The following is a 24,353-nucleotide window of genomic DNA, read 5'->3' on the forward strand; positions in this document are numbered from 1 at the left end:
TGCCTGCAAAAGTAAACTTGAAAGTAACATAAAAATGGACTCTCAAAGCTTCTATAAATATCTAAAACGATTAGTGAAAAAAATGTAGGAAAATAGTGCTGGAAAAATTAATGGGACTGAAAGCCAATAAATTCCCAGGGCCTGACAATTTATATCTATGATCAATGCACGGGGTTATGGGGATAGGTCGAGGGAGTGGACCTCGGTAGAGTGCTCTTTCGGAGAGTCAGTGCAGTCGCAATGGCCTCCTTTTGCACTGAAGGGATTCTATGGTACAGACTGGTTAGCCTATCAATAGAGAATATGCTGGAGTCTATTATAAAGGATGCGATAAAAGAACACTTAGAAAATATCAACAGGATTAGACAAAGTCAACATAGATTTATGAAAGGGAAATCACGTTTGACAAACGGAGAGTTTTTTTGAGGCTTTAACTGGTCGACTAGATAAGGGTAAACCAGTGGATATAGTGTATTTGGATTTTCAGAAAGCTTATGATAAAAACCCACATGTGCAAAATTAAAGCACATGGAATTGGGGCTTACATTTTAGCATGGATTGAGAATAGGTTAGCAAACAGGAAGCCGAGAATAGGAATAAATGGGTCTTTTTTGAAGTGGCAGGCAGTGACTTAGTGGAGTTTGCAGGATCAGTGCTTGGACCCCAGCTATTCATAATATAGATCAATGATTCGGATGAGGGAACCAAAAGTAATATATCCAAGTTTAAAAAAAACGCATTTTATTCAAACTTGTATCAAAGTAGGTTACAGCAAATAAACACCCCGGGAAGCATTCTTCCCAACAATCAACTATACAGTTTGTACAGATTTTTCTCCCTTTTCAACCCCCCTCCCCATCAAACCCCCCATCCACCCCCGCGACGAACAGCTCCTCAAACATGGTCACAAACATCCCCCACCTTTTCTCAAACCCTCCTGCTGAGCCCCTTAACTCATAATCTTCTCTAACTGCAGGGAGTCATACAGGTCACCCAACCATGCTGCTATCCCCGGTGGCAATGCCTCCTGCCACTCCAGCAAAATTTGTCGCCATGCAATCAGAGAGGTGAAGGCTATGACATCGGCCTTCCTCCTCTCCATGAGCTCCGGCTTCTCTGAAAGCCCAAATATCGCCACTAAAGGGTCCGGGTCCACTCCCTCCTCCACTATCCTGGCTAAGACCGCGAACATTCCCGCTCAGAATCTTCCCAATTTTTCACAACCCCAAATCATGGGCGCATGATTCGCTGGTCCCGCCCACACCTCTCACACTCATCTGCTATCCCCTGAAATAACCCACTCATTCTTGCCCAAGTCATATGCACCCTGTGCACCACCTTAAATTATATCAGGCTCATTCTTGCACAAGAGGAGGTCCCGTTTACCTTTCAGAGTGCCTCACTCCATACTCCCCAATTGATCTCCATTCCCAACTCCGCTTCCCATTTCTCCTTTATCTTCACCACCTGCTCGCCTCCCCGCTCCCCCAGCTACTTATATATATATCCCCAATTCTTCCCCCCTTCCACATCCGGAAGCAGCAGTCGCTCCAGCAGGGTGTATCCCTGGAAATCTAGGGAACCCCTTCCAGACCCTTCGTGCAAAGTCCCTAACCTGTAGATACCTGAACTCACTACCACTCGGCAGCTCTACCTTCTCCCTTAGCTATTTCCAAGTTTGTTGATGACATAAAACTTGGTGTGAAAGTAGTGGTGGGGAGGATGCTAAAATGCTTCAAGCTGATTTAGACAAGTTGAGTGAGTGGGTAAATAGAGGGCAGCTGCAGTATAATGTGGATAAATGTGAAGTTATCTACTTCGGATGGAGAAACAAAATGGCAGAGTATTATTTAAATGGTGATAGATTAGGAAATATTGAATAAAGGGGGACCTGGATATTCTTGCACACCAATCACAAAGTAAGCATGCAGGTACAGCAAGCAGTTGGGAAGGCAAATGTCTGTTGGCCTTCATTGCAAGAGGACTTGAGTGCAGGAGCAAGGATGATTACTGCAGTTGTACAAGTCATTGGTGAGACCACATCTGGATTAAAATGTGCAATTTTGGTCTCCTTATCTAAGAAAGGATATACTTGCCAAAGAGGGAATGCAGCGAAGGTTCACAAGCCTGATTCATGAGTGGCAGGATTTTCATACGAGAAGAGGTTGGGTTGACTGGGCATGCAGTCACTGAAATTCAGAAGAATGAGGAGGCATCTAATGGGAATGGATAAAATTCTGACAGGACTGGATGCAGGAATGTGGTTTCCTTTGGCAGGGGTCAAGAACTGACTCTTACAAGGTGTCACGGACTGAGGTGAAGAGAAAAAAGCCAATTACTGCGGATGCTGGAATCTGAAACGATAGAGAAAATGCTGGAAAATCTCAGCAGGTCTGGCAGCATCTGTAGGGACAGAAAAGAGCTAACGTTTCAAGTCCAATGATTCTTTGTCAAAACAGCTTTGACAGAGTCATTGGACTCTAAACTGCAGCTCTCTTTACTCCCTACAGATGCTGCCAGACCTGCTGAGATTTTCCAGCATTTTCTCTTTCATTTGAGGTGAAGAGAAACCTCTTCACTCAAGAGGGTGATAAACTGGTGGAATTCTCCACCATAGAAGATTGTGGGGGCACGCCACTGAATATATTTAAGAAGGAAATAGATTTCTAGACTCTAAAGGTGTCAAGGGGTATAGAGTCATAGAATCCTACAGAAGGGGGCCATTCAGCCCATAAAGTCTGTATCGACCCTCTGAAAGAGCACCATATGTCGGCCCAAACCACACCCTATCTCCATAACCCCGAGGGGCAATTTAACATGTTCCGATCCATCTAATCTGCACCCCGCCCTATGTTTCAGACTCTGTTACAGGTAGGCAAGTGTTTGGAGGAGCGGGTGGGTGGGGTTCCTGGATTATCACACGTTCCATTAGCCGGCGACGTTTGACTTCAGATTTCTTTCAGCGATGAAACGAGTTGTTCAGCTCCTTCCTTAATGCTTTTTCTCCACTTTGGACCGTCTTGGGTTAGGGATTCCCAGGTGTTGGTGGGGATGTTGCATTTTTCAAGGAGGCACCAAGGGTTTCCTTGAAGTGTTTCCACTGCCCTACTGGTGTTTGCTTGCCGTGTTGAAGCTCCCAGTGGAGCGCTTGTTTTGGAGTCTGACATCAGGCATACGAAGCCTTGGAGTGTGCACAAACGTAAGCATTATCTGCATAATGTAGTTCAATGATAGAGGATGGAACGACCTTGGAGCGGGCCTGCAGGTGCCGAGGTTGAACAGATTCCTGTTTGTCTGTAGTTTAGGTCCACTCCAGTGGGGAGTTGGCTGAGGGTGAGATGGAGCATCGCAACAAGGAAGAGAGAGAAAACACACCCTTGCTTGACCACAGTAAGAACGTGAATTGGGTCTGTGGTGGACCCATTGGTCAGGACCACAGCTTGCATGTTATTGTGGAGCAGGAAGAGAATGGTGACAAACGTTTGGGGGCCAGCCGAAACGGAGCAGGACGCTCCATAATCCCTTGCAGTTGACAGTGTCGAAGGCCTTTGTGAGGTCCAAGGTAGCCATGCAGAAGTGTTGATGCTGTTCTCTGCATTTTCTTGTAGTTGCCTAACAGTGAAGTTCCTGTCCTTTGTGCCCATAGTGGGCGTTTTCAAGGAGGAGCTCTTCAGCCGCAGGGAGGTGGTGATTAAGGAGGACTTTTGCAATGACCTTCATTGTGGCCCCATACCCAGTACCTTCCCATGCAACTGCAGGTGTAACACCTGCCCCTTTACCTCTTCCATGCTGAACATCCCAGGCGCAAAACACCCATTCCAGGTTAAGCAGCGTTTCACTTGCATCTCTTTCAATTTGGTCTATTGCATTCGCTGCTCCCAATGTGGTCTCCTCTATATCGGAAAGACCAAAAACAGACTGGGTGATCGCTTTGCCGAGCATCTTCGGTCTGTGCGCATTCAGGACCCTGACCTTCCCGTTGCTTGCCATTTTAACACAAGACCTTGCTCCCATGCCTGCCCTTGGCTTGCTGCAATGTTCCAGTGAAGCTCAACGCAAACTGGAGGAACAACATCTCATCTTCTGGTTAGGCACGCTACTGCTTCGGATCCGGTATCAACATTGAATTCAACAACTTCAGATGGTTAGCTCTACCCCACCTCAACCCATTTGTTTTCATCTCATTTCATTTCAATTGTCTTTGCCATTTCTTTCTTTCTTGTCTTTCTTAATATTTATTTAACTGCCCCCCTCATCTTATCCACCTTTCTTTACCCTTTCTCCTCTTTGCTTCCCCCTTCCCCACCCCCACATCTACAGTTCACCCTCTGATGTTAGTTTCTCTGCTGTTTGTCCTTTCACATCTTTTGTTCTCTCTGGGGACTTCATTTAGCATTCTTTCCCCTTGGTTTCTGTGGCTGTGACTTATCTTTCATTCTCACTCCACAGTATAAATATTTCCCACTTTCTCTGTCTGTTAGCTTTGACAAAGAGTCATCGGACTCGAAACGTGAGCTCTTTTCTCTCCCTACAGATGCTGCCAGACCTGCTGAGATTTTCCAGCATTTTCTCTTTCCTTGCATAATTAAGCCTTGTAGGAGAAAAAATACTAGGCAAAAGTTAAGAGAATTGGAGCTGACCAAATAGTAACCTAGTTATTAATATAATTATGATTTTAATACATGTAAGAGAGTTTAATTCAATTAATTCCAGTTTTGAAAGTTAGTAAATATACTATACAATATTTATTTAAAGCAACAAAATAGGTTATGCACTTGTCATAGATGCTTCCATCCCAAGCAATACTGATTATATCAAGTTTAAATTTTAAGTGCTCTAGGTTTACTTACTCTTGCAGTAGGAGCACTACTCCTAGCTTTAGCCAGGAGTCTTCGCGCTCTTTCATATTCATTATTCTCAGACTCCAGCTTAACTGCAGCCAACCAAATCTCTTCACTGTTAGGGTTAGCCTATTAGAGAACAAAAATGTATTTACTGAAAAAATCAAAATCAATGTTTCACTTGAACTTGAGTTGAACTTCACCGAAGTATTTCATGGCACATCAAAATGAATTCCATTAATCCAATGCTCAATACATCTTTCTGAAGTGGCTCAAAGTGCTTTACATGCAATTGCCATGGAATGGTAAGACTACTATATATTCAAAATCAACTTTTACAAATGTAATACCCCACAGCCATGTAATGGTGTAGATTGCATGCAGCAGGGGGTGGGGTGAGAGGAGAGAGAGAGAGAGAGAGAGAGCGAGAGGATCTTGGCCAGAGCACCACAACATTCTGCTTTTGAACCTTCGGCATCCTGCTGAATCACAAGTAGCCTCAGTTTTATGTCTTCGCTGAAAGACACCTCACTGGCGGCAACATAGATTATGTGCTCCAGGCCTGGAAGGGAGTTTGTCCCCATACCATCTAACTTTGAAAGTGCACTACTAACTAATCCAACCTGATATCCACTGTATTTTTATTATTGCTCTCTAATGCATGTATAATACATCAAAATTATGCAATGCAATAATCTTCAGAGGTACAAAAATTAAACTTTTATTCATCCAAATCAAAAATGCCTCCAATGCTAGAAAGACCTGTATATCTCTGAATTTACACAATTTCTTGTATACTCCCACGAGGTGGCTACTAAAATGAAACACAGATCCAATTCCAGCTCTGCCAGCAGTCAGAAAGTCCGCTCTGTCCCATATTCCTACTTGGAAGATGGAGTTTGGATAATGAAGATACCAGTAGAGGAATGGGAGAAGTGAAAAAGAGGAATGAGGGAGAAAAAAAAGACAAAAAAGTAAAAGCTATTGGGAAAAATTATTGCAACCGAATTATATCAACTTTTGATGCAAGATCACCAAACTGAAATGTATCTGTTCCTCTCTCTAGATGCGGCCTGACCTGTTGCATCTTCCAGTACTTTTTGTTTCTTTTTCAGTTTTACATGCAGCCACAGTATTTTACTTTTTCTATTATTGTTGTGAATACAATGTATGCCAGTTGGAAATTCAAAGCACAGTCTCAAACTCTCAGCAAAGAACATAAACTTCATTCATACAGACCTGAAAAGCAAGTGCGAGAATGCTTCTAGCTGCAGGCACATCTCCAGCTAACCATTTGGACTTAGCCCCCATTAACCAAAGGACTTCTGCTTTTGGACAGTGAGCCACAGCTCTCTGTAAAAGGGCCTCCAAAGATTCCCTGAAATAAAATAAGGTAATTTCATATAACTATGATTAAACATGGCTCTCATGGTCAATCCAAGCAAGCATCTGTTGTATTTAAGCTAGATACAAGTGTAATGATTGGCAGTAGTTCATTACAGCTTCACATCTTGAGATTTATTTGACATTTTAAAAAAAGGCAAAATATTATGCAACCATCACCATGCAAGATATTTCACAACAGAGTTGGCACACATTTACTTTATTACTGTCCAGATACATAAATTAACAAAAATATAATTGCAGTACGAGTCCTTTCCCAAATAGTGCACATTATTCATCAGAAAGGTCTTACAGTTGCAAACTCAAAGCTGATGGGCAAAATTTCAAGCGCACAGGAAATGGCACAAATGTTTGGGTGCTGTGTTCACATAGAATGCCTTCCACGGTTAAGTTCAAGGAAGCGAGAGGCTCCTTCCAATGCTCCTGGCGGTGAACCAGCTGGGAAATTTGGAAGGCTGTGACAAACTGTACTTCAGTGTAGACGACCTGGTTCATGACATGAGATTAACACACCAGGAGTGCTATTGAATTGGGTCAAAGGCAACTTTAAGGCGATTTTAGAAATAGGCATAATAAGACAAGCTAAAGAGAAAAGAGAATGCAAGAATTATTCTAGCTGCAGGCACGTCCTGGACTTAGCCCCCATTAATCAAAGGACTTGAAATTCTGCCCATGTGAACTTCAAATTTCTTTTAAACTTAGTATTTTTTTTTCTTTATTCACTTTGTTGCCCAACCTGAACTGCCCTTGAACTAAGTGACTTGTTAGATAATTTCAGAGGGCAGTGGGTCTTGAGTCACATACCAGGTAAGGAAGGCAGATTTCCTACCCTAAGGGCATCAGCGACCAAGATGGGTTCTTACAACAATCAATGGTCAAGGTCACTGCTATTGAGAACAGCTTTCATTCCAAATTATATGATTTGAATTTAAATTTAAATTCCAGCAGCTGCCATGGTGAGATTTGCCTGGGACTTTGGATTGCTAGTTAGTGACATTACGGGCAGCACAGTGGTCAACACTGCTGCCTCAGTGCCAGGGACCCGGGTTCAATTCCGGCCTTGGGTGACTGTGTGAAATTTGCACTTTCTCCCCGTGTCTGTGTGGAGTTTCCTCCAGGTGCTGCAGTTTCCTCCCACAGTCCAAAGTAGTGCAGGTTAGGTAAATTACACTCCATCCTAAATTGCCCTCAAGTGTCCAGAGATGTGCAGATTAGATGGGGTAATGGGGATAGGGTGGGGGATTGGGCCTAGATAGGATCCTCTTTCAGAGGGCTGGTGCAAACTCGATGGGACGAATGGCCTCCTTCTGTACTGTCGGAATTGATGGTACCATTATCTCCCCTGTCTAATCTACTCAAAGTAGAATTCAAATGAAGAAAAATACAAAACAGTTGAATTTAACCCAATTTCCATCTTGAGATGAGAAGTGGGACACACATCTAGGATAAAACTACCATATTTAATATTATGGATGAAGAACTGCACCACAATGTTTAAGTGCTTGTGCAAAATTTAGAGACACAGAATTCTGACTTATAGGTGTTTTAAGTGTAATTAAACTTACTCCAACCAGGATTTGTGACAGAAGCTTACTCCTAGCAACCAAAACCAATGCCTGAATAATAAAATGATCCCCCAAAAAACAGAAGTTCTTGTAGCAATACAAGAATGTCATTTTGTGATCATTTTTGCCAGACATGATAATGCCATAATCATACCTGGTGCCATAATTCTTTTCAAAGTAGGCAGCTCTCAACCATACACTCTTTTTGCTTGGGAAGACTTGGAGTGAGTGTGCATAGATTGCTCTTGCACATTCAAGTGCTCCATGGGAAATGCACTGAGGAACGAATCAGAATTAAACATGGAAGTAAAATGAATGACAATCTCACATAACTAAGAGGAAAACAAACAGGCATTGACATGTTTATAAAGCTAGAAGTTCAAACTGTTCTGAATGTGAAGAAACAAATTCAATTTCAGTTGCTATGCTCCGATCGCATTTAGCATTGATGGCACTTTGGTCACAGGGTAAATGGTAAATTACAGGGTGTTTGCTACTGAGTTTATTTTCTGTGTCAACAGCTTGGAAGAAAAACTTGCAAAATTATACATGGGCCGGAATTCTCTGGCTGTTGGGATTCTCTGTTCCCGCCAGCAGCGCACTCCCACCTGCGGGTTTCCAGCCGACATGGGGTGGCTTCAATGGGAAATTGACAAGAAGATAGAATCCCGCCGCCGGCGAATGGTGCCCCACTGAGACACGCAGCTGGGGGGACCGGAGTATCCAGCCCACTGCATTTCAAGCCCTCACATGACCCAAAGCACTTTTATAGTGTAGGAATCATAGCTGTCGATTTGCACATTGAAATGCCATGGGATCTTACATATCTAACCTTAGAAAGCAGACAGTGCCTCAGTTTTAACATCTCGTCCAAAACCATCCAGTACTGCACTGTTAGCTTAATTGTTTGAGCTCATGTTTCTGGAGTGGAACTTGAACTCATGACCTTCTGACTCAGAGGCAAGGTGCTACCAATTGAGCAAGGCCTTTGAAGCAGCTTTCTGTAGCAAATTTAGATTAAACACAATTATTATCCAGACATACGGGTTAGATATACTAAGGAAGGTGTAATTCACCGATGCCGCACTGCTATGCAGCCGTAGCAGTTTACGGTAATACGGTAGAAGGGTCAGTTACAAAGAATGGTTTTAATTGGGCAAGTTTTGAAGTTACGAAAAATAAAGTGAGTAAAAAATAAAGGATAAAACACCTGCACATGCACATAAAAGACAAAGGTTTGAATTGTGCAGTTAAGTGGCCATAGTCATCAATTGAAGTAGAGACAGTATCAAGCTAAATGATTAGGGTTACAAAAATGTAAAGAAATGTGGAAATCCAGCAGATAGAGCTACAGAGCAACAAGATACAAAGAAACTGACGAGGGGCTAAAACAATGTCAAAGTAAACTTGGTAACGGGTTGAGTACATTAAAGGTAGACCATAATGGACAATAAAGAAACGGTAACTTGAAAAAAGCACTTTGCCTGTTCTCCTCGGTAGCACATTTGGTCAATTGCTGCTTTGGGTATAGTTTTTCAATAAAAATATTCTCTGCACTTACGCTTTCTGCATCCTCCATCCATGCATGCTTCCGGTCTTCCTCTTCAACACCAATTCCAATAACTGCACGAATAATGGCCTGACAGGTAGCAACACTTCCTGCTCTATCACATTCTTCAGCATCCTATTCATATTATATAAACAGAATCAGTTTTGTAGGATGAAGAATTCTTAACCGAAAGTGGTTTTAATAGTGAATATTTACTTGTCATTAAATTGCATTTCAAACAAACAACATTGCCAATAAATGTGCTTGTATATTTATTTCGAACATTGTTTATGGCACACAATCCTCTACCCATTTAGTTACTCAGATTTTTGACACTGAAACTTAGGAGAAAGCCAATTTGTTGAGCATGAGGGTCCAAAGTTATTTTTAGTTTCGTAGAGAATTCCACAGCAAACTCTCTCTGCAAATTTCTGGCATACAAGCAAAGAGGTATCCTGGAGGGAACAGGTAGAAAACATAAGGTAGGATCGTGCTGATATATCAGAGTATTTTAACGTGTGCCCTTGAAAATTCCCCAACATTTAATATCTTAAGAGAAAAAAGCAAACAACAGAGATGCACTAAATTTACTGCTATTCGTTTGCTAAAGATTTTTTAAAAAGATGTTTCTGCCTCTTTATTCTATGACCGGGCATTAAAGATTCCAATTACTAAATGTAAATGGATGATCTGCTATGAAGACATGTACCACTGAAACAAACAGTTGGATTGATGAAATTGAATAAAGAAAATTCAGTAATTATCTGTTGTATGGTGCAATCTTTCTTTCAAAAGCACAACTCATGTTAAATACTCCATAAAAGTAATTACACAATCCCAGCAGGGAGTCACACTTGCAGGCAGCACAGCCAGAAAATCTGAGCCACAATGGTGTACTTCTTTCAACAAGTTACCACCCATCAAGCATGCCTCCCCACGTGGAGCACTGGAATAGAATTAGCCTGCATCCGTATTTCCATATTTTAAGTGGGAAGACATAGTAGGACTGCAAAGAAAAAATGCAATTACTGGACTACCAGCTTCCCAATTAAATGTGTGCAGAATCAGAAGATTGTCAAAAACTTAACAGCAGCGGTCTATCACTGACACTACAACTGGCTAGAAGAATATAGATGTACGTTTATGCCTTATCCTACAATAAACAAAGAGGTAAATACACATTTTTTGGTGCTGATTTACCAAGGAAAGTTGGGCTGCACACAAAAGAGAAACCCCTGCAGTGCTTCAAATGGTCCCACAGAACCTTTTATTCCAGACACACAATGACTTGGTTTTGCATTTCACCCAAAAGATACTTTGGTTAATGCAGTGCTCCCTCTGCATGCCAATGAAGGTGGTGTGTTAAAGTTCTGGAGTGAAGCCTGTACCCACTTCCCCATCATTCAAGTATAAGAGTGTGAAAAAATGAAATGCAGCACCAATTAAAATGTAAATACTGCTCACAATGACTGCTTTCAAATCCTATAGCAGCACTATGCCAGGTAGTATGTTACATTAATCATGTATTCATTCCAGTAAAAGTGTCCCAAAACAAAAAAAACTATTTACCTACAATAGAAATAGTCCCATGATCTCATAGCCCCAATTTTAAGAAAGAACCAGTCAGGTTGGCTGCTACATTTACACTCCATCTCATTTTCAGCTCCAGTGAAATCAATTGAGCACAATAGGGCAGTATATAAATCAAATGACTGACCCAAATGCACCTTGCTCCTATTAGGTCAAATTCAGGGCTACAGCTTCATAATTTAAGTGGTGTGTTAACTTTAAATTAAAAACCAGAGAAGCAATGCCATTTTTGTTGGTTGTATTCGGGTTATTACTGAGAATTGCAGTTATTACTGAGAAATGAATGGAATCATAGATCACAGCATTGAAACACAAGTAAAACCTCTGCAAAATCCTACACTCCCACACATTTGCAGTCACCATTAACCTAAAGCCAGGATTACAAGTGGAACAATCATGGAAACTGGTCACTAAAAAGGGCAGCAAGGTAGCACAGTGGTTAGCATAGTTGCTTCACAGCTCCAGAGTCCCAGGTTCAATTCCTGACTTGGGTCATTGTCTGTGCGGAGTCTGCACATTCTCCCAGTGTCTGCTTGGGTTTCCTCCGGGTGCTCTGGTTCCCTCCCACAGTCCAAACATGTGCGGGTTAGGTGGATTGGCTATGCCAAATTGCCCTTCGTGTCCAAAAAGGTTAAGTGGGGTTACTGAGTTACAGGGAGGGTGGGGTGTGGACTTGGGTAGGGTGCTCTTTCCAAGGCCCGGTGCAGACTCGATGGGCGAATGGCCTCCTTCAGCACTGTAAATTCTATGGTTCTATGAAAATGCTGACAAAAGCCTGGAATCCGCCATGATAAAATAAAATTGAACTTATTCAGGTTACCATAAACCTTTGTTATGCTGAAACACCAAGAACGGGATTTTCCACCCAAGCTGCTGTTGTATCACGGCGGCGGAGGCAGCCTGCTATCGGCCAGCTACAGGATTTGCTGGTCCCACCATTGTCAACAGGGTTTCCCCACTGAGTGCACCCCTCGCCGTCCGGAGACATGTGGCAGAGGTGTGTCGGCAGCGGGACTGGAAGTTCCCACCGGTGAGAACAGCCGGAACATTTCGGCTAAAGACCAGAAATTGCAAAGAAGGAAATCGGCATAAGATAGAGAGCAAAAGCACTCAACACCCAGAAAACTAGAATATGTTTTGCTAAACTCATCTGCTTCAAAATAGGAAAGTTAATATCAAAGGCAAAATGTTATATTAGTTCAGCATAGACACAACTGATTTTGGCATACATCTGGGGGTTCAAGATATTTGCCAATGGTAGGTCATGTTTCGTACATTCAAACTGATGTACTTCAAACTGCTGCTTCATACCTCACTATTAAAGCATATACATCCAGAACACAGGGCTGTTCAATCCTAGAGAAAGCAGGAAATCAAGACTGTAGGCAAGTAAAGAAACATAAAGGTTATATGAAGGCAAGTTAACTCAGCTTCCTGTGGTGCTGAACAAAAATGTCTGTCCCACTTAAGCCAACTAAAGGTTTGAAAGCGCGATAAAGACATTTGGGCAATTCACATTTTCACCAGTGCTAGGAACACTTCAAGCAAGAACAGTGTTACAAGATGGATCTATACTTGGTCATGAAAGGATTCAGAAGTGTGAAGAAAACATATGAAACAATATGACGGCATAGGCACAGAATAGATGAGAGTGGAGAGATGAGTGAACACTACTTCCATTATATTTATAAATCAAATCTTATTATGCAACTTTCCCTCTTGTTATTGCACCATTTAAGTATATCAGAGTCGCAGGTGATGCCGTAGCAGGTCAGAATATTTCAACAATCGCATATCCTTCTCCCTAACAACTGAGGATCAAACACACCATTTTCAACCTTGATGCCATATGTGGACCAAGATGAGCTTCCAATCATGTATTTGCACCATGACTAAGACTGCCTACTTCCATCTCCGTACCTAGCTTGACTCCACCGCATCTCAACTTATCAGTTGCTGAAACCATCATCCATATCTGTCACCTCCAGACTGAACTATTGCAATACATGCCCGGCCAGGCTATTTCACCTTCCATAAACTTGAAGTCAACCAAAATTCTGCTACCCACGTTCTAATGCTCCCCAAATTCCATCACTCACAGACTTACAGGTTTAAAAACATGTCTCCATTTAAAAAAAAATGATTTTCAATTCTCTTCACCGCCTCACCCATTCCTACTTCTGTAATCCTATGCAGTTGTGAAACCCTCACATCTGCACTCCTCTAATTCTGGTCTCTTGAGTGCCCTTTACTTTTAATTGCTCCAGTATTTGCGGTTGCTTCTTTGACTGCCAAGACCCTAGGTTTGAATTTGGTCCCCATGGCTGATCTGTGCGTCTGGATGAAGAACTTGTTGTCGAAGGTGAAGACGTTGTGATCCAGAATGAAGCGGATGAGTTGCAGAATTGCGAAGGTGAAGACACCTCGACAACAAGACAACAAGTCCAATCTCCAAACACAATTCTGCAACTCACCCACTTCATTCTGGATCAGAACGTCTTCACCTTCGACAACAAGTCCAATCTCCAAACACAATTCTGCAACTCACCCACTTCATTCTGGATCACAACGTCTTCACCTTCGACAACAAGTACTCCCTGCGCTGGAGATCTCTACTGCCTCCCGAAAATACACAAGGCCAACACACTAGGCCGTCCTATCGTCTCAGGCAATGGGTCCCCGTGTGAGAACCTCTTTGGCTATATCGAGGGCATCTTGAAACCCATCGTAAAAGGAACGCCCAGCTTCTGTCGCGACGGGACAGACTTGCTACAGAAACATCCGCTTCATTCTGGATCACAACGTCTTCACCTTCGACAAGTTCTTCATCCAGACGCACGGAACAGCCATGGGGACCAGATTCGCACCTCAATATGCCAACATCTTCATGCACAAGTTTGAACAAGACCTCCTCACCACACAGGACCTTCAACCGACGTTATACACCAGATACATCGATGAGATTTTTTTCCTTTGGACCCACAGCAAAGAATCACTGAAACAACTACACAATGACATCAATAAGTTCTATCCCACCATCAGACTCACCATGGACTACTCGCCAAAATCGGTTGCATTCTTGGACACACTCATCTCCATCAAGGACGGTCACCTCAGCACTTTGCTTTACCGCAAGCCCACGGATAACCTCACGATGCTCGACTTCTCCAGCTTTCCAGCCTAAACACATTAAAGAAGCCATCCCCAATAGACAATCTCTCCGTATGCACAGGATCTGCTCAGACGAGCATAACAGACACTGAAAGATGTTCTCGTACGAATGGGATATGGTGCTCAACTCATCGATCGACAGTTCCAATGCGCCACAGAAAGAAACTGCACCGACCTCCTCAGAAGACAAACAAGGACACAAACGACAGAGTACCCTTCGTTGTCCAGTACTTCCCTGGAGCGGAGAAACTACGATATCTTCTTTGCAGCCTTCAACACGTCATCGATGAAGATAAACATCTTGCCAAGGTCATCCCCACACCCCCACTACTTGCCTTCAAACAACCGTGCAACCTCAAACAAACCATTGTTTGCAGCAAACTGCCCATCCTTCAGAACAGCGACCACGGCACCACAGAACCCTGCCATGGCAATCTCTGCAAGACGTGCCAGATCATCGACATGGGTACCACCGTGAGAACACCACCTACCAGGTATGCGGTACATACCCATACGACTCGGCCAACGTTGTCTACTTCATACGCTGCAGGAAAGGATGTCCTGAAGCGTGGTACATTGTCGAGACCATGCAGATGCTGCGACAACGGATGAACGGACATCGCGCGACAATCGCCAGGCAGGAACGTCAGGCAACACTTCAGCAGTCAAGGACATTCAGCCTCTGATCTCCCGGTAAGCGTTCTACAAGGTGGCCTTCAGGACTCCCGACAACGCAAAATCGCCGAGCAGAAACTTATAGTCAAGATCCGCACACTTGAGTGCAGCCTCAACCGGGACATTGGATTCATGTCGCATTATATTCACCCCCACCATCTGGCCTGTGCTAGCAAAATCCTACCAACTGTCCTGGCTTGAGACAATTCACACCTCTTTAACCTGGGGTTACCCCTATCTTTGAATCTGTAAAGACTTAATTAGCTGCAAATTCTCGCTTTCAAAGTATTGTTTTGCATCTTTGACTTTGTCTGTATATATGTTTCTGGAACATCCTTCTTCATTCACCTGAGGAAGGAGCAATGCTCCGAAAGCTCGTGATTTGAAACAAACCTGTTAGACTTTAACCTGGTGTTGTAAGACTTCTTACTAATATCTCAGTATGTGGTGCCGTGTCAGTGTTCTTTATAAACACTTGCGAAACATCTTAGGACATTTTGTACTTATCTACCACTTTTACCACTGCAGGTTGCTGTTGCGGTAATTGGAAGAAAGTAAAAAAATTGGGTTTGGCTGCCTAGTGGTCATGGCAGCCAACTAGAAACTCACAAATAGCACAAATCCCACCAACTATGAAAATAAATTCAATAAATCTGACAATGTGTGGGGTAGCACGAGAGAAATTGGCCACAAATACAGCCAGATTGCTCAAAAAACTCAATGTGCTTCAAAGAAGAGACCTGCCATTCCTACACAATCTTAGCCCAAGTGTGACCTCAACTTTACACAAGATGGTTAACTCTTAATGCTTTCAGGGCAATTAGGCTGGGTGTTAAATACTGCCATGCTAGTGTAACCCATATTCCAAAAGAAAACAAAGGAACAGTATTTATTTTCTTAATTCAGATAAAAATGGATATTTGATTTTTTTTTTAAAAAGAGTACCCAATTCATTTTTTCCAATTAAGGGGCAATTTAGCATGGCCAATCCACCTACCGTGCACATATTTTGGGTTGTGGGGGCAAAACCTATGCAAACACAGGAAGGATGTGCAAACTCCACATGGACAGTGACCCACAGCCAGGATCGAACCTGGCACCGTGAGAGAGCAAAAAAAGGAAATTTGTATGTAAAACTTGAAGTCATCCCTAAATCATAAAATAGGACAAATATAGAAATTACCTTAGCAGACTAGTACTTAACTATGCAACACTCCAATATCTACCATTTAAATAGACAGTAACCATTCATTTCAAATAGGTGCTTCCACTAAAATTGCAGACTGAGCAATGTCATACAAGCACAAAACAAACCGATTATTAATATAAAAAATAGTAATTTCTAGATTACTAACTCAGACTTATAATTACAAGAACTTACATTATTATATTGCTGAACTTTTTAGTACAAGTTCAGTAAACGCAATATAATCTAGCACTCTACCAACCAGAACACTCTAGTAATCAGAATTTATGAAAATATTTTAAAAATAACGGCCAGTTACTTTCAATGTTCAGACAACAGACTCTTTAAAAAACTATTAATAACAGTAGATTACAAATCCGCAGACGTTCTTGGGCTTTACATTGAAAATATCAAGTTGTTTGGTCAGTTTTGTCTATTGTGCCTGGATAAAGATATAGCAACTGTTAGTGAGACTGATCACTCGATAACTTTTTTTTTAAAAAAGCCGGTCTGTCTGATGTTATGGTTTCAGTTTTGGTGTCAGCTTCGTCTTCAGCTGTGGTGGTTTTACCATGTTGCCCTGCTGTGCTTGAGCCCTTGACCTCCGCCAGTTGCTTCCCCTCTTCCCTGAACTTCAGCACCTTGCATCTGAAGTAATGCAATTCACTGTTAACCACCATTTTTGATCAGCTAACAGCACCAATTTCTGGAGCATGCTGGATAACAGATTTAACTGCACTACAAAACAATTGCACCAAATTATTTGCAAATTTTGATGACACAAACTACTTTATTCAGTTCAGGTAATAAAATCTGATTACATTTATAAATGAGGACAAATCATAAAATTATCAATGTAGTTGCATGGTTACAATACATTGATGAATTAAAGCATAGTTTTAAAAGCAACCCCAAAGAATGCTGAAACTAAACCATGGTGATGTCTTATTAAAAAAATTGTAATGCTCAAAACATCCAATGTCTGCCATAACATCTGGAGGAAGTTCACTAGCGAGTCAGAGACTAAGCAAACATTTTACCATCAAATGTGTCTTTGATCAACTGAAGCAGTGAGCCAAATCTAAAAGCATTACAATCAGTTCTGCATGCAATTGACAGGGAGTGACAAACTTTACATTTCTTTATCATGTTTAAATAAAATTTTACTAGCTTCAAATTGCAGTACAGGTCCATTCGGCCGAGAATTGTAAAGTCACTTAAACAGGTTTCTAAATATTCAAGTTGTTGGGTAATATCCTCAGAGGTTAAACCAGCAAGTTTCCAACAAGCAAACTAAAAACAACTGCCTGAGAAGGCAACCAAAGTTAGTCATCTTTACATTTCTCACCACACTAGCACACATTATATTTTAGTTTAGACAGCAGTAGCTTAGATCATGAGCTTCTAAACAGCCAATCAAATCTTTTGGATGCAATTTGGTTGCCATATTGATCTGCAGAGTGAAGCACTTTCGTGAATACAATAAGGCACAGAAGTATTTTTATTTTCTTACTTTGAAATATTTCTTAACAACAGAAATTACTTCCATATTCTCTACAGCCTCTGCCCATGGCTCATGCAAAGGAATTATGTGAGCAATGAGCATCGGAAAAACTTATTAAAACTTAAATCTAGGCAATAACTACTGAAGCTTGCACAGCAAAATGATGCTTAGAAAATTACCTCTGCACAGGAAAATCCCCAACCCCATTACACTGTCACCTGCAAAGTTAAGTTCACCAATTCATTTGCAGTTAATGGTGTACAGTGCAACAGGATGGTGTTCCTCGATCATTTTGCTAATTATGAAACAGTATTTGTGATTTGGTAAAATAAAGAAACAATTGCAATGATTCTGTGCATTTAAGCTTCGTTTAGTTTTTGACAGCACACATGAAAATATTCAATGTGGTGCAAGGATTTTGGTAAAAAAGGATTCTGCGAGTCCTGATATATACTAAACGTTAGAAATTCCAAGAGAAAAGATCTCAAAATATATATATATTTTAAATCTTGTGACATTTGATGGTGTCTTGCTTCCCTTTTAGAAAGGCTTTGTACTTAAATTACCTTCCAACATTTAACCTGGGGAAATGTGAGAACTAATTTGCTCTTACTCACCTTAAACACCATTAGCTTTTCAGTGTTATCTCCAATATCACATCTGCAGTTTCCTAATACCTGAAATGTTATGATCACTACTTGCCTGCAGCATGTTATGCTCAGAAACATACAATGGTAGACGGCCATTACCTTTTTGTTTAGGTCTCCTACATTGTATCAGATTCAACTGACTTAACAGAATTCAGCTAGTGATTCAACTCAATTGAAAAGGTCTGCCTGGTACCAGCGTTAAGTCGGGCAATTACCTGAATCCATTGTTCGCGATTAATTTCCACTCCATTAGCTCTAAGGGAAGTAATAGCTCTGTCAATGATTTTTTCCACCATCTGAGTATTTCCATTAGCCTCTTCTAGTTTTGCTGCAGTAATCCAAATATGCCTGTCTGTTGGGATGTTTTCTCTTGCTTTGTTGAGCACTTTCCGAGCATTCTCATAGGTTTCCAATCTGGCTAAAGCAAGCCAAAGCTGCAACAGAAAAACAATTTCAACTTCAGATTCACAACTGTAAAACTTGTGTGTTTAAGACGACTATGGGTGAGATTTCCAAGACACCCTCCCCCCGGCTTTACTGCGACGGCAGAGGCAGCTTGCCATTGGCCATTGGTGCGATCCTCCGGCCCTGCCGGGGTCTATGGCGGTGTGCGTGGCTTGCCCATCCTGAAACTGGGGAAACCGCCAGAAGGGAGTCACCTTCGGCGGCTTGAAAATCTTGCGACTGGAAGGGCCAGAATTCCTACCCATTTCCTCCTTAATTTGGGTACCCATTACATAGAATATAACGCATCACTGTTCTATCTTTCTAAAAAAAAAAATCTTGACCACTGCATACTTACTTCAACACTTGTAGGGCAGCATTCAACAGCTCTACTGAGCATAATCCGTGCATCTTCAGGTTCCTCCAATTCAACTGCTGCTTTCCACAAACGCACTGAATTTGGCACATGTTCCAGGGCTGAAGAAAACAAAAACATTTTATTTTACTGAGCCATGTGATATTCCTAGACTAAATAGGTACAACATAAAACTGCTACTGGAAATACACAGATCACCCAGCATCTGTAAAGGGAAAGAACAATTTTAGTTTTCTCTTTGGTTGCACTAAATTCTCCCCCTCCCTCTACGAGTGTGCATGCAAACGAGATGAATTCAGGGTACTTTCCTCTGCAGGTGCCCCATGCTCTCCCCTTCTGCTCACACTGGCAATAGGGCCCTTGGCCATTGCACTGAGGTGCTCAGATAAATGGAGGGGGATAGTGGGGGGATGATCTGCTGTTATGTATCTCCAATCTGGGCTCGTCAGCGGGGGATATAATAGGACAGCTTAGGAAATTTGGGGTGTTTTCAGGCTACAAGTTAAATTTGGGAAAAAGCAAGTGTTTTGTGGTATCTTCTCCAGGGGCAGGAGCTTGGGGGGGTTTGCCATTTTGGGTGACAACAACCCACTTTAGGTATCTGGGAGTGCAGGTGGCTTGGGACTGAGCTCAGCTGCGTAAGGTGAACTTCACAAGTTTGGTGGGCAGAGTTATGGTGGATTTGCTTAGATGGAATAGCCTTCCCTCATCGTTGGCATGCCGCGGGTGCAGGCGGTTAAGTTGAACATTTTGCCTATTCTTGTTTCAGTGCCCACTGGTCTTTCTGCAAAAATTGTTTTTAATGAGGGTGGAGAGGCTGATTTTGTCGACTATGAACGCTGAGAAGGCACAGGGCTGAAGTAGGAAGACGGAGTCTTTGTGGGCGAAGATGGAGGCACGTTTTGGTAAGGGGTTGAGGTTGTGTGCATTGGCAACGGCGCTGCTTTGCTCAGGGGAGGTATGCAGGGAGTCCAGTGGTAGTGGCCAGGCTGAAAATACGTAGGCAGTTTCGGCAGCACTTTCAAGTTGGGTGCAGGGTCAAAGTTGATGCCGATTCGGGGGAACCATGGGTTTGAGCCTGGGAGCATGGATGTGAGGTTTCAGGAATGGGAGTAGAGAGGGGTGGTGGAAATAAAGGATCTGTTCCCAGAAGAACAGTTTGCGAGTCTGGAGGAGTTGGGGGTGAAATTTGGGGTGCCACAAGGGGACGGTTTCCGATACATGCAGTTGCGGGATTTTGTGAAGGTCTGTCAGACCTTTCCAATTGCACCGCCCGCCTCGTTGCTGGGGTTGGAAGTCGTCGTCGTCTCCGCGATTAATGGGAGGGTTTTGAAGGATGACATGGCGTCTCTGGAGGGGGTTACGGTCAAGTGGGAAGAGGAGCTGGGGATGGCGCTAGAGGAGGGACTGTGGAGTGAAGTGCTGCGGAGGATAAATGTCTCAACCTCTCGCTCGCGGCTGGGGCTGATACAGCTATAGGTAGTGCACAGAGTGTACCTTTATGAAGTAGAGGATGAGCCGGTTGTTTGAGGGGTGGAGGATATTTGCGAGCAGTGTTGGAGGGGCACAGCCAATCGTGTATACATGCTCTGGTCCTGTCCAAAGTTGGGAGATGTTTTGGGGGCCAGCATACAGCACCATGCCGGTAATTATATACGTGGACTTAAGAGCCTAGTTCCCTGGGGGCCATATTCGGGGTGTCGGGCTTACCGGATTTGCAGACGGAAATGGAGACAGATGTTTTAGCCTTCGCCTCATTGATCGTTGCCTTGGTATGGCTGGGGAGGGTGGGATCTAATGGAAATCTTGTATTTGGAGAAAGTGAAATTTGCTCTGAGGGGGTGAGTGAGAGGTTCCACAAGAGATGGGGTGTTGGTTGCCACCAACTGCGAGGGGGTGGTTTGTTTTATTTTGGGTTGGTTGTATTTTGTAAATGTTGTGTGCGTGATGTGTTTAATTGTTAAAATTTGAGAAAAAAAAAAAATTTTCTAAACAAAATAGGGTCAATTTTAACAGAACTACCAAAGCCAAAAGATCAACAGATACCAAATAAACTATTGTACAGCAAGAAACAATTTACATAATAAATAATTTTACTGTAGAGTTTGGTTCTATTTTATAGCCAATTAATTTCTTTATCACTAAATTTTGATTCTATGCTAAACGATTGGAAGAAGTAAATGCATATACTTGAAAAAGTAAAATCTTAAACTACTGTTTAGCCAAGTTTCAGGAATCAACAGATCTTAATTGTTCTGTAGGTTAAAAACAATGCTTCAGATATGTGAAAGCAATGTAGCCAAAACAAACATTAAAAATTGAAAGTAATTTTGAATCTTTCATTTAATGTTTTGTCTAGTCTTTAAAACAATGTTGAATGTACCATGGCACCTGGTAATATTTAATAATTAAATGCCATCTTAACTATTAGAACGCAAGCTTACATTTGTCTGATCAAATTTGTTAAAGATACAACTGAAGCCATCGTCACTAATTGTGCATACTTTTAGATTAATAAAACTCACCAAACACAAGAAATTAGATAGCAATCAGTTTATGGAAGCATTTGAATTTATAAATTCTGTGCCTACCAGTTGCATTTCAAAAAAAATACACTATAAAAATCTTCTTTGCAAAAACAAATCATCTCCCTTCCATTAAAACAAATTCAAAATGAACATTTCCTGTGTGGTGTGGCTGGGCTTTGTTACTATTAATTTTAAAAGTTCCTTTCTGTGTCACTACAAAATCACAAACCATCTGAAAGCATAGAAGAACCATCCTCTGAACTTTGGAAAAATCAAAACGTTGATGACTTCAACTGAAAAATAAAACATCCATTTCCCCAGAATACAGCACACAGTATCCAATACAATTCTAATTACAAATGAATGCAGTCAATTCTCCTAAAAGTTCTAGAGAAGATTTAAAGTCTGTCTAATTGGTTCTGAGATCACCCCACTGATAATTTTCCCAATATGAAGTGGGACAGTGCCAGAAACTGACAATTCACAGAAGATGAAAAAAAACTCAGAAAAGGCAGTTTTGCCAACCCAGGTAATTGATCGTTTTCCAATTTTGTGTTTCTTCAAGCTAAATTTAAATGTTACATAGTGCTTTAGCAGTAAAATACCAACTTAAAATGGCCTGCCTTTCAAATTTACATTGCAACGTGAAGTGGATTAATGTTGACAAGACTGAAGGAAAACAATGAAAGCATTTAAATTTTATTGGAGAATTTTATTTTGTACATATTCGTTCATGATGCGAGCACTATTGGCAAGGTCAGTATTTGTTACCCATCTACAATACAACTGAATGTCTTGCCAGCCCATTTCAGAGGACAGTTAAGAGTCAACCAGATTGCTGTGGGTCTGAAGCCACATATAGACCAGACCAGGTAAGGATGGTAGATTTTCATCCCTAAAGAACAGACGGGTTTTTATAACAATTCAATTATCCATAGTCCTCATTACTGAGACTAACTTCTGTTTTTGTTCCAGATTTATTAATTAACTGAACTTAAATTCCACCAACTGCCACGGACGGTTTTGATTCAGATATCCAATGTTAGTTTGAACCTCTGCATTATTCACCCACATTGTCGCATTACCACCACACTGCCGCAATTGCAAGACAGGAGTCCAAATTCAATTTTGGCAGGGGCGCAAAACAGATGGTAACAGACTGGTCTGTTACACGCTCTACAGATTTTTTTTTCATTGGCAATTTTTTACAATTTCTCCATTGGACATCCTTTTGATCTAAGACAGAAATTGGCTATTCAGTGCCTGTGTCAACAGCTGTTCTGGGGAACGACATCCATGAAGAAACATGTAGAAAATGGCTAATGATTTTGGAAAGGACCCTTACTGCTAACAAAGAAAAAAAATGCTACCTGTTTCTCTTCAGTTATTTGGTGGATTTTGTTTTTAAAAAGTACAGGTGCATAGACCAAAATGTTTAATTGTAAATTTGATACTCACCTTTCCTCAAAACTCGTTTCTTGGCTCTAATGTCCGTTTCCAATTCTGCAGCGCGTATGTATATACGGACAGACTGTGGCAGGTGTCTGACAGCATTTGCTACCACTGCTTTAGCTGTATCACCAGGCTGCAATCGGGCTGCTTCCAACCAAACATCTTCACTCTAGAAATGCACAATATTGGAAAAACACACTAACTTGGGTTTACTTTTATGCAACTTAAATTATTTTATGGCTATGATTGCCTTCACTGGCGGACAGCACAGTGGTGCAGTGGTCAGCACTGCTGACTCACGACACTGAGGTTCCAAGTTTGATCCCGGCCCTGGGTCACTGTCCGTGTGGAGTTTGCACATTCTCTCTGTGTCTGCGTCGGTTTCACCCCCACAACCCAAAGATGTGCAGGGTAGGTGAATTGGCCACGCTAAATTGGCCCTTAATTGGCAAAAATGCATTGGGTACTCTAAATTTATTTTTTTAAATTATTGCCTTTACTGACAAGCAGCAATTTTCACAGCCTTCTAACAACTGAATCTTTAACTCGTTCATCTCCTTTTCCCAAGTGGTCAGTGGCAAACCTTTTAGCCAGCTTGGCCCTGTGTTCTGGAATTCTCTTTCTTATCCTACACCATACTATATTCCCTCCCCATGTTCAAAATTTACCACTTCAACAAAGTATTTAAGACCTCTCCTAGCATTTTCTCTGTCTATTTCTCTTACCTTCTGTGACACACTTTAGAATTTTAAGCTATGTTAAAGAAGATGCATTACGTGCAAATTGCTGTTCCTTTTAAAATCAGCATAAAAGCAGCCCTGATTTTGCAAGAGATCACCGCAAGGAAGAGAGGAGAAATAAATTCCAGCAAAGCTTAGAGAAAAATGAATCACAGGAACAAACAGTCTCATTATGGCCATGAAACCATTGATTATCATAAAAAAACACCTGGTTCACTAACGTCCTTTAGGGAAGGAAAGCCGCCTTCCTCGCCTGGTCTGGCCTACATGTCACTCCAAGTCCACAGCAATGTGGTTGACACTTAAATGCCACTCAGTTTGAGGGTTATTAGGGACTGGCAACAAATTCTGGCCGTACCTGCAACGCCCACATTCCATAAAAGAAAAAAAAAATGAAGTTTATCCTCAGTATAAGAGGCCTGGAGCATTGAAGGTGGCAAGGGGACCTCAAAATTAGTAAGAGCCCTAGTTAGAGTGAAAATAGAGACAGCAGGATAGGCATTTATTTGCAAATTTGGAAATGAAAGAAAATGAAACAATGAAAATCACTTATTGTCACGAGTAGGTTTCAAATGAAGTTACTGTGAAAAGCCCCTAGTCGCCACATTCCGGCACCTGTCCGGGGAGGCTGGTACGGGAATCGAACCGTGCTGCTGGCCTGCTTTAAAAGCCAGCGAT

General features: G+C 41.9%; 1 protein-coding gene across 1 annotated transcript in view; it reads right to left on the bottom strand.

The window, feature by feature from the left end:
* The window catches only part of prpf6 (PRP6 pre-mRNA processing factor 6 homolog (S. cerevisiae)), a 79,096-nt gene that overhangs the window by 29,621 nt on the left and 25,122 nt on the right, over positions 1 to 24,353 (bottom strand). Inside the window, exons 9-15 of the mRNA XM_038803290.1 lie at positions 22,942 to 23,104; positions 18,938 to 19,056; positions 18,351 to 18,569; positions 9,372 to 9,494; positions 7,965 to 8,086; positions 6,081 to 6,219; positions 4,851 to 4,970 (exon numbers count right to left, since the gene is read on the bottom strand). Of these exons, the coding sequence (XP_038659218.1) occupies positions 4,851 to 4,970; positions 6,081 to 6,219; positions 7,965 to 8,086; positions 9,372 to 9,494; positions 18,351 to 18,569; positions 18,938 to 19,056; positions 22,942 to 23,104 (1,005 nt within the window). The remainder of the gene's footprint in view (positions 1 to 4,850; positions 4,971 to 6,080; positions 6,220 to 7,964; positions 8,087 to 9,371; positions 9,495 to 18,350; positions 18,570 to 18,937; positions 19,057 to 22,941; positions 23,105 to 24,353) is intronic.

The sequence above is a fragment of the Scyliorhinus canicula genome, chromosome 7 (genome assembly GCF_902713615.1).
Source record: "Scyliorhinus canicula chromosome 7, sScyCan1.1, whole genome shotgun sequence".
Taxonomy (NCBI): Eukaryota; Metazoa; Chordata; class Chondrichthyes; order Carcharhiniformes; family Scyliorhinidae; genus Scyliorhinus; species Scyliorhinus canicula.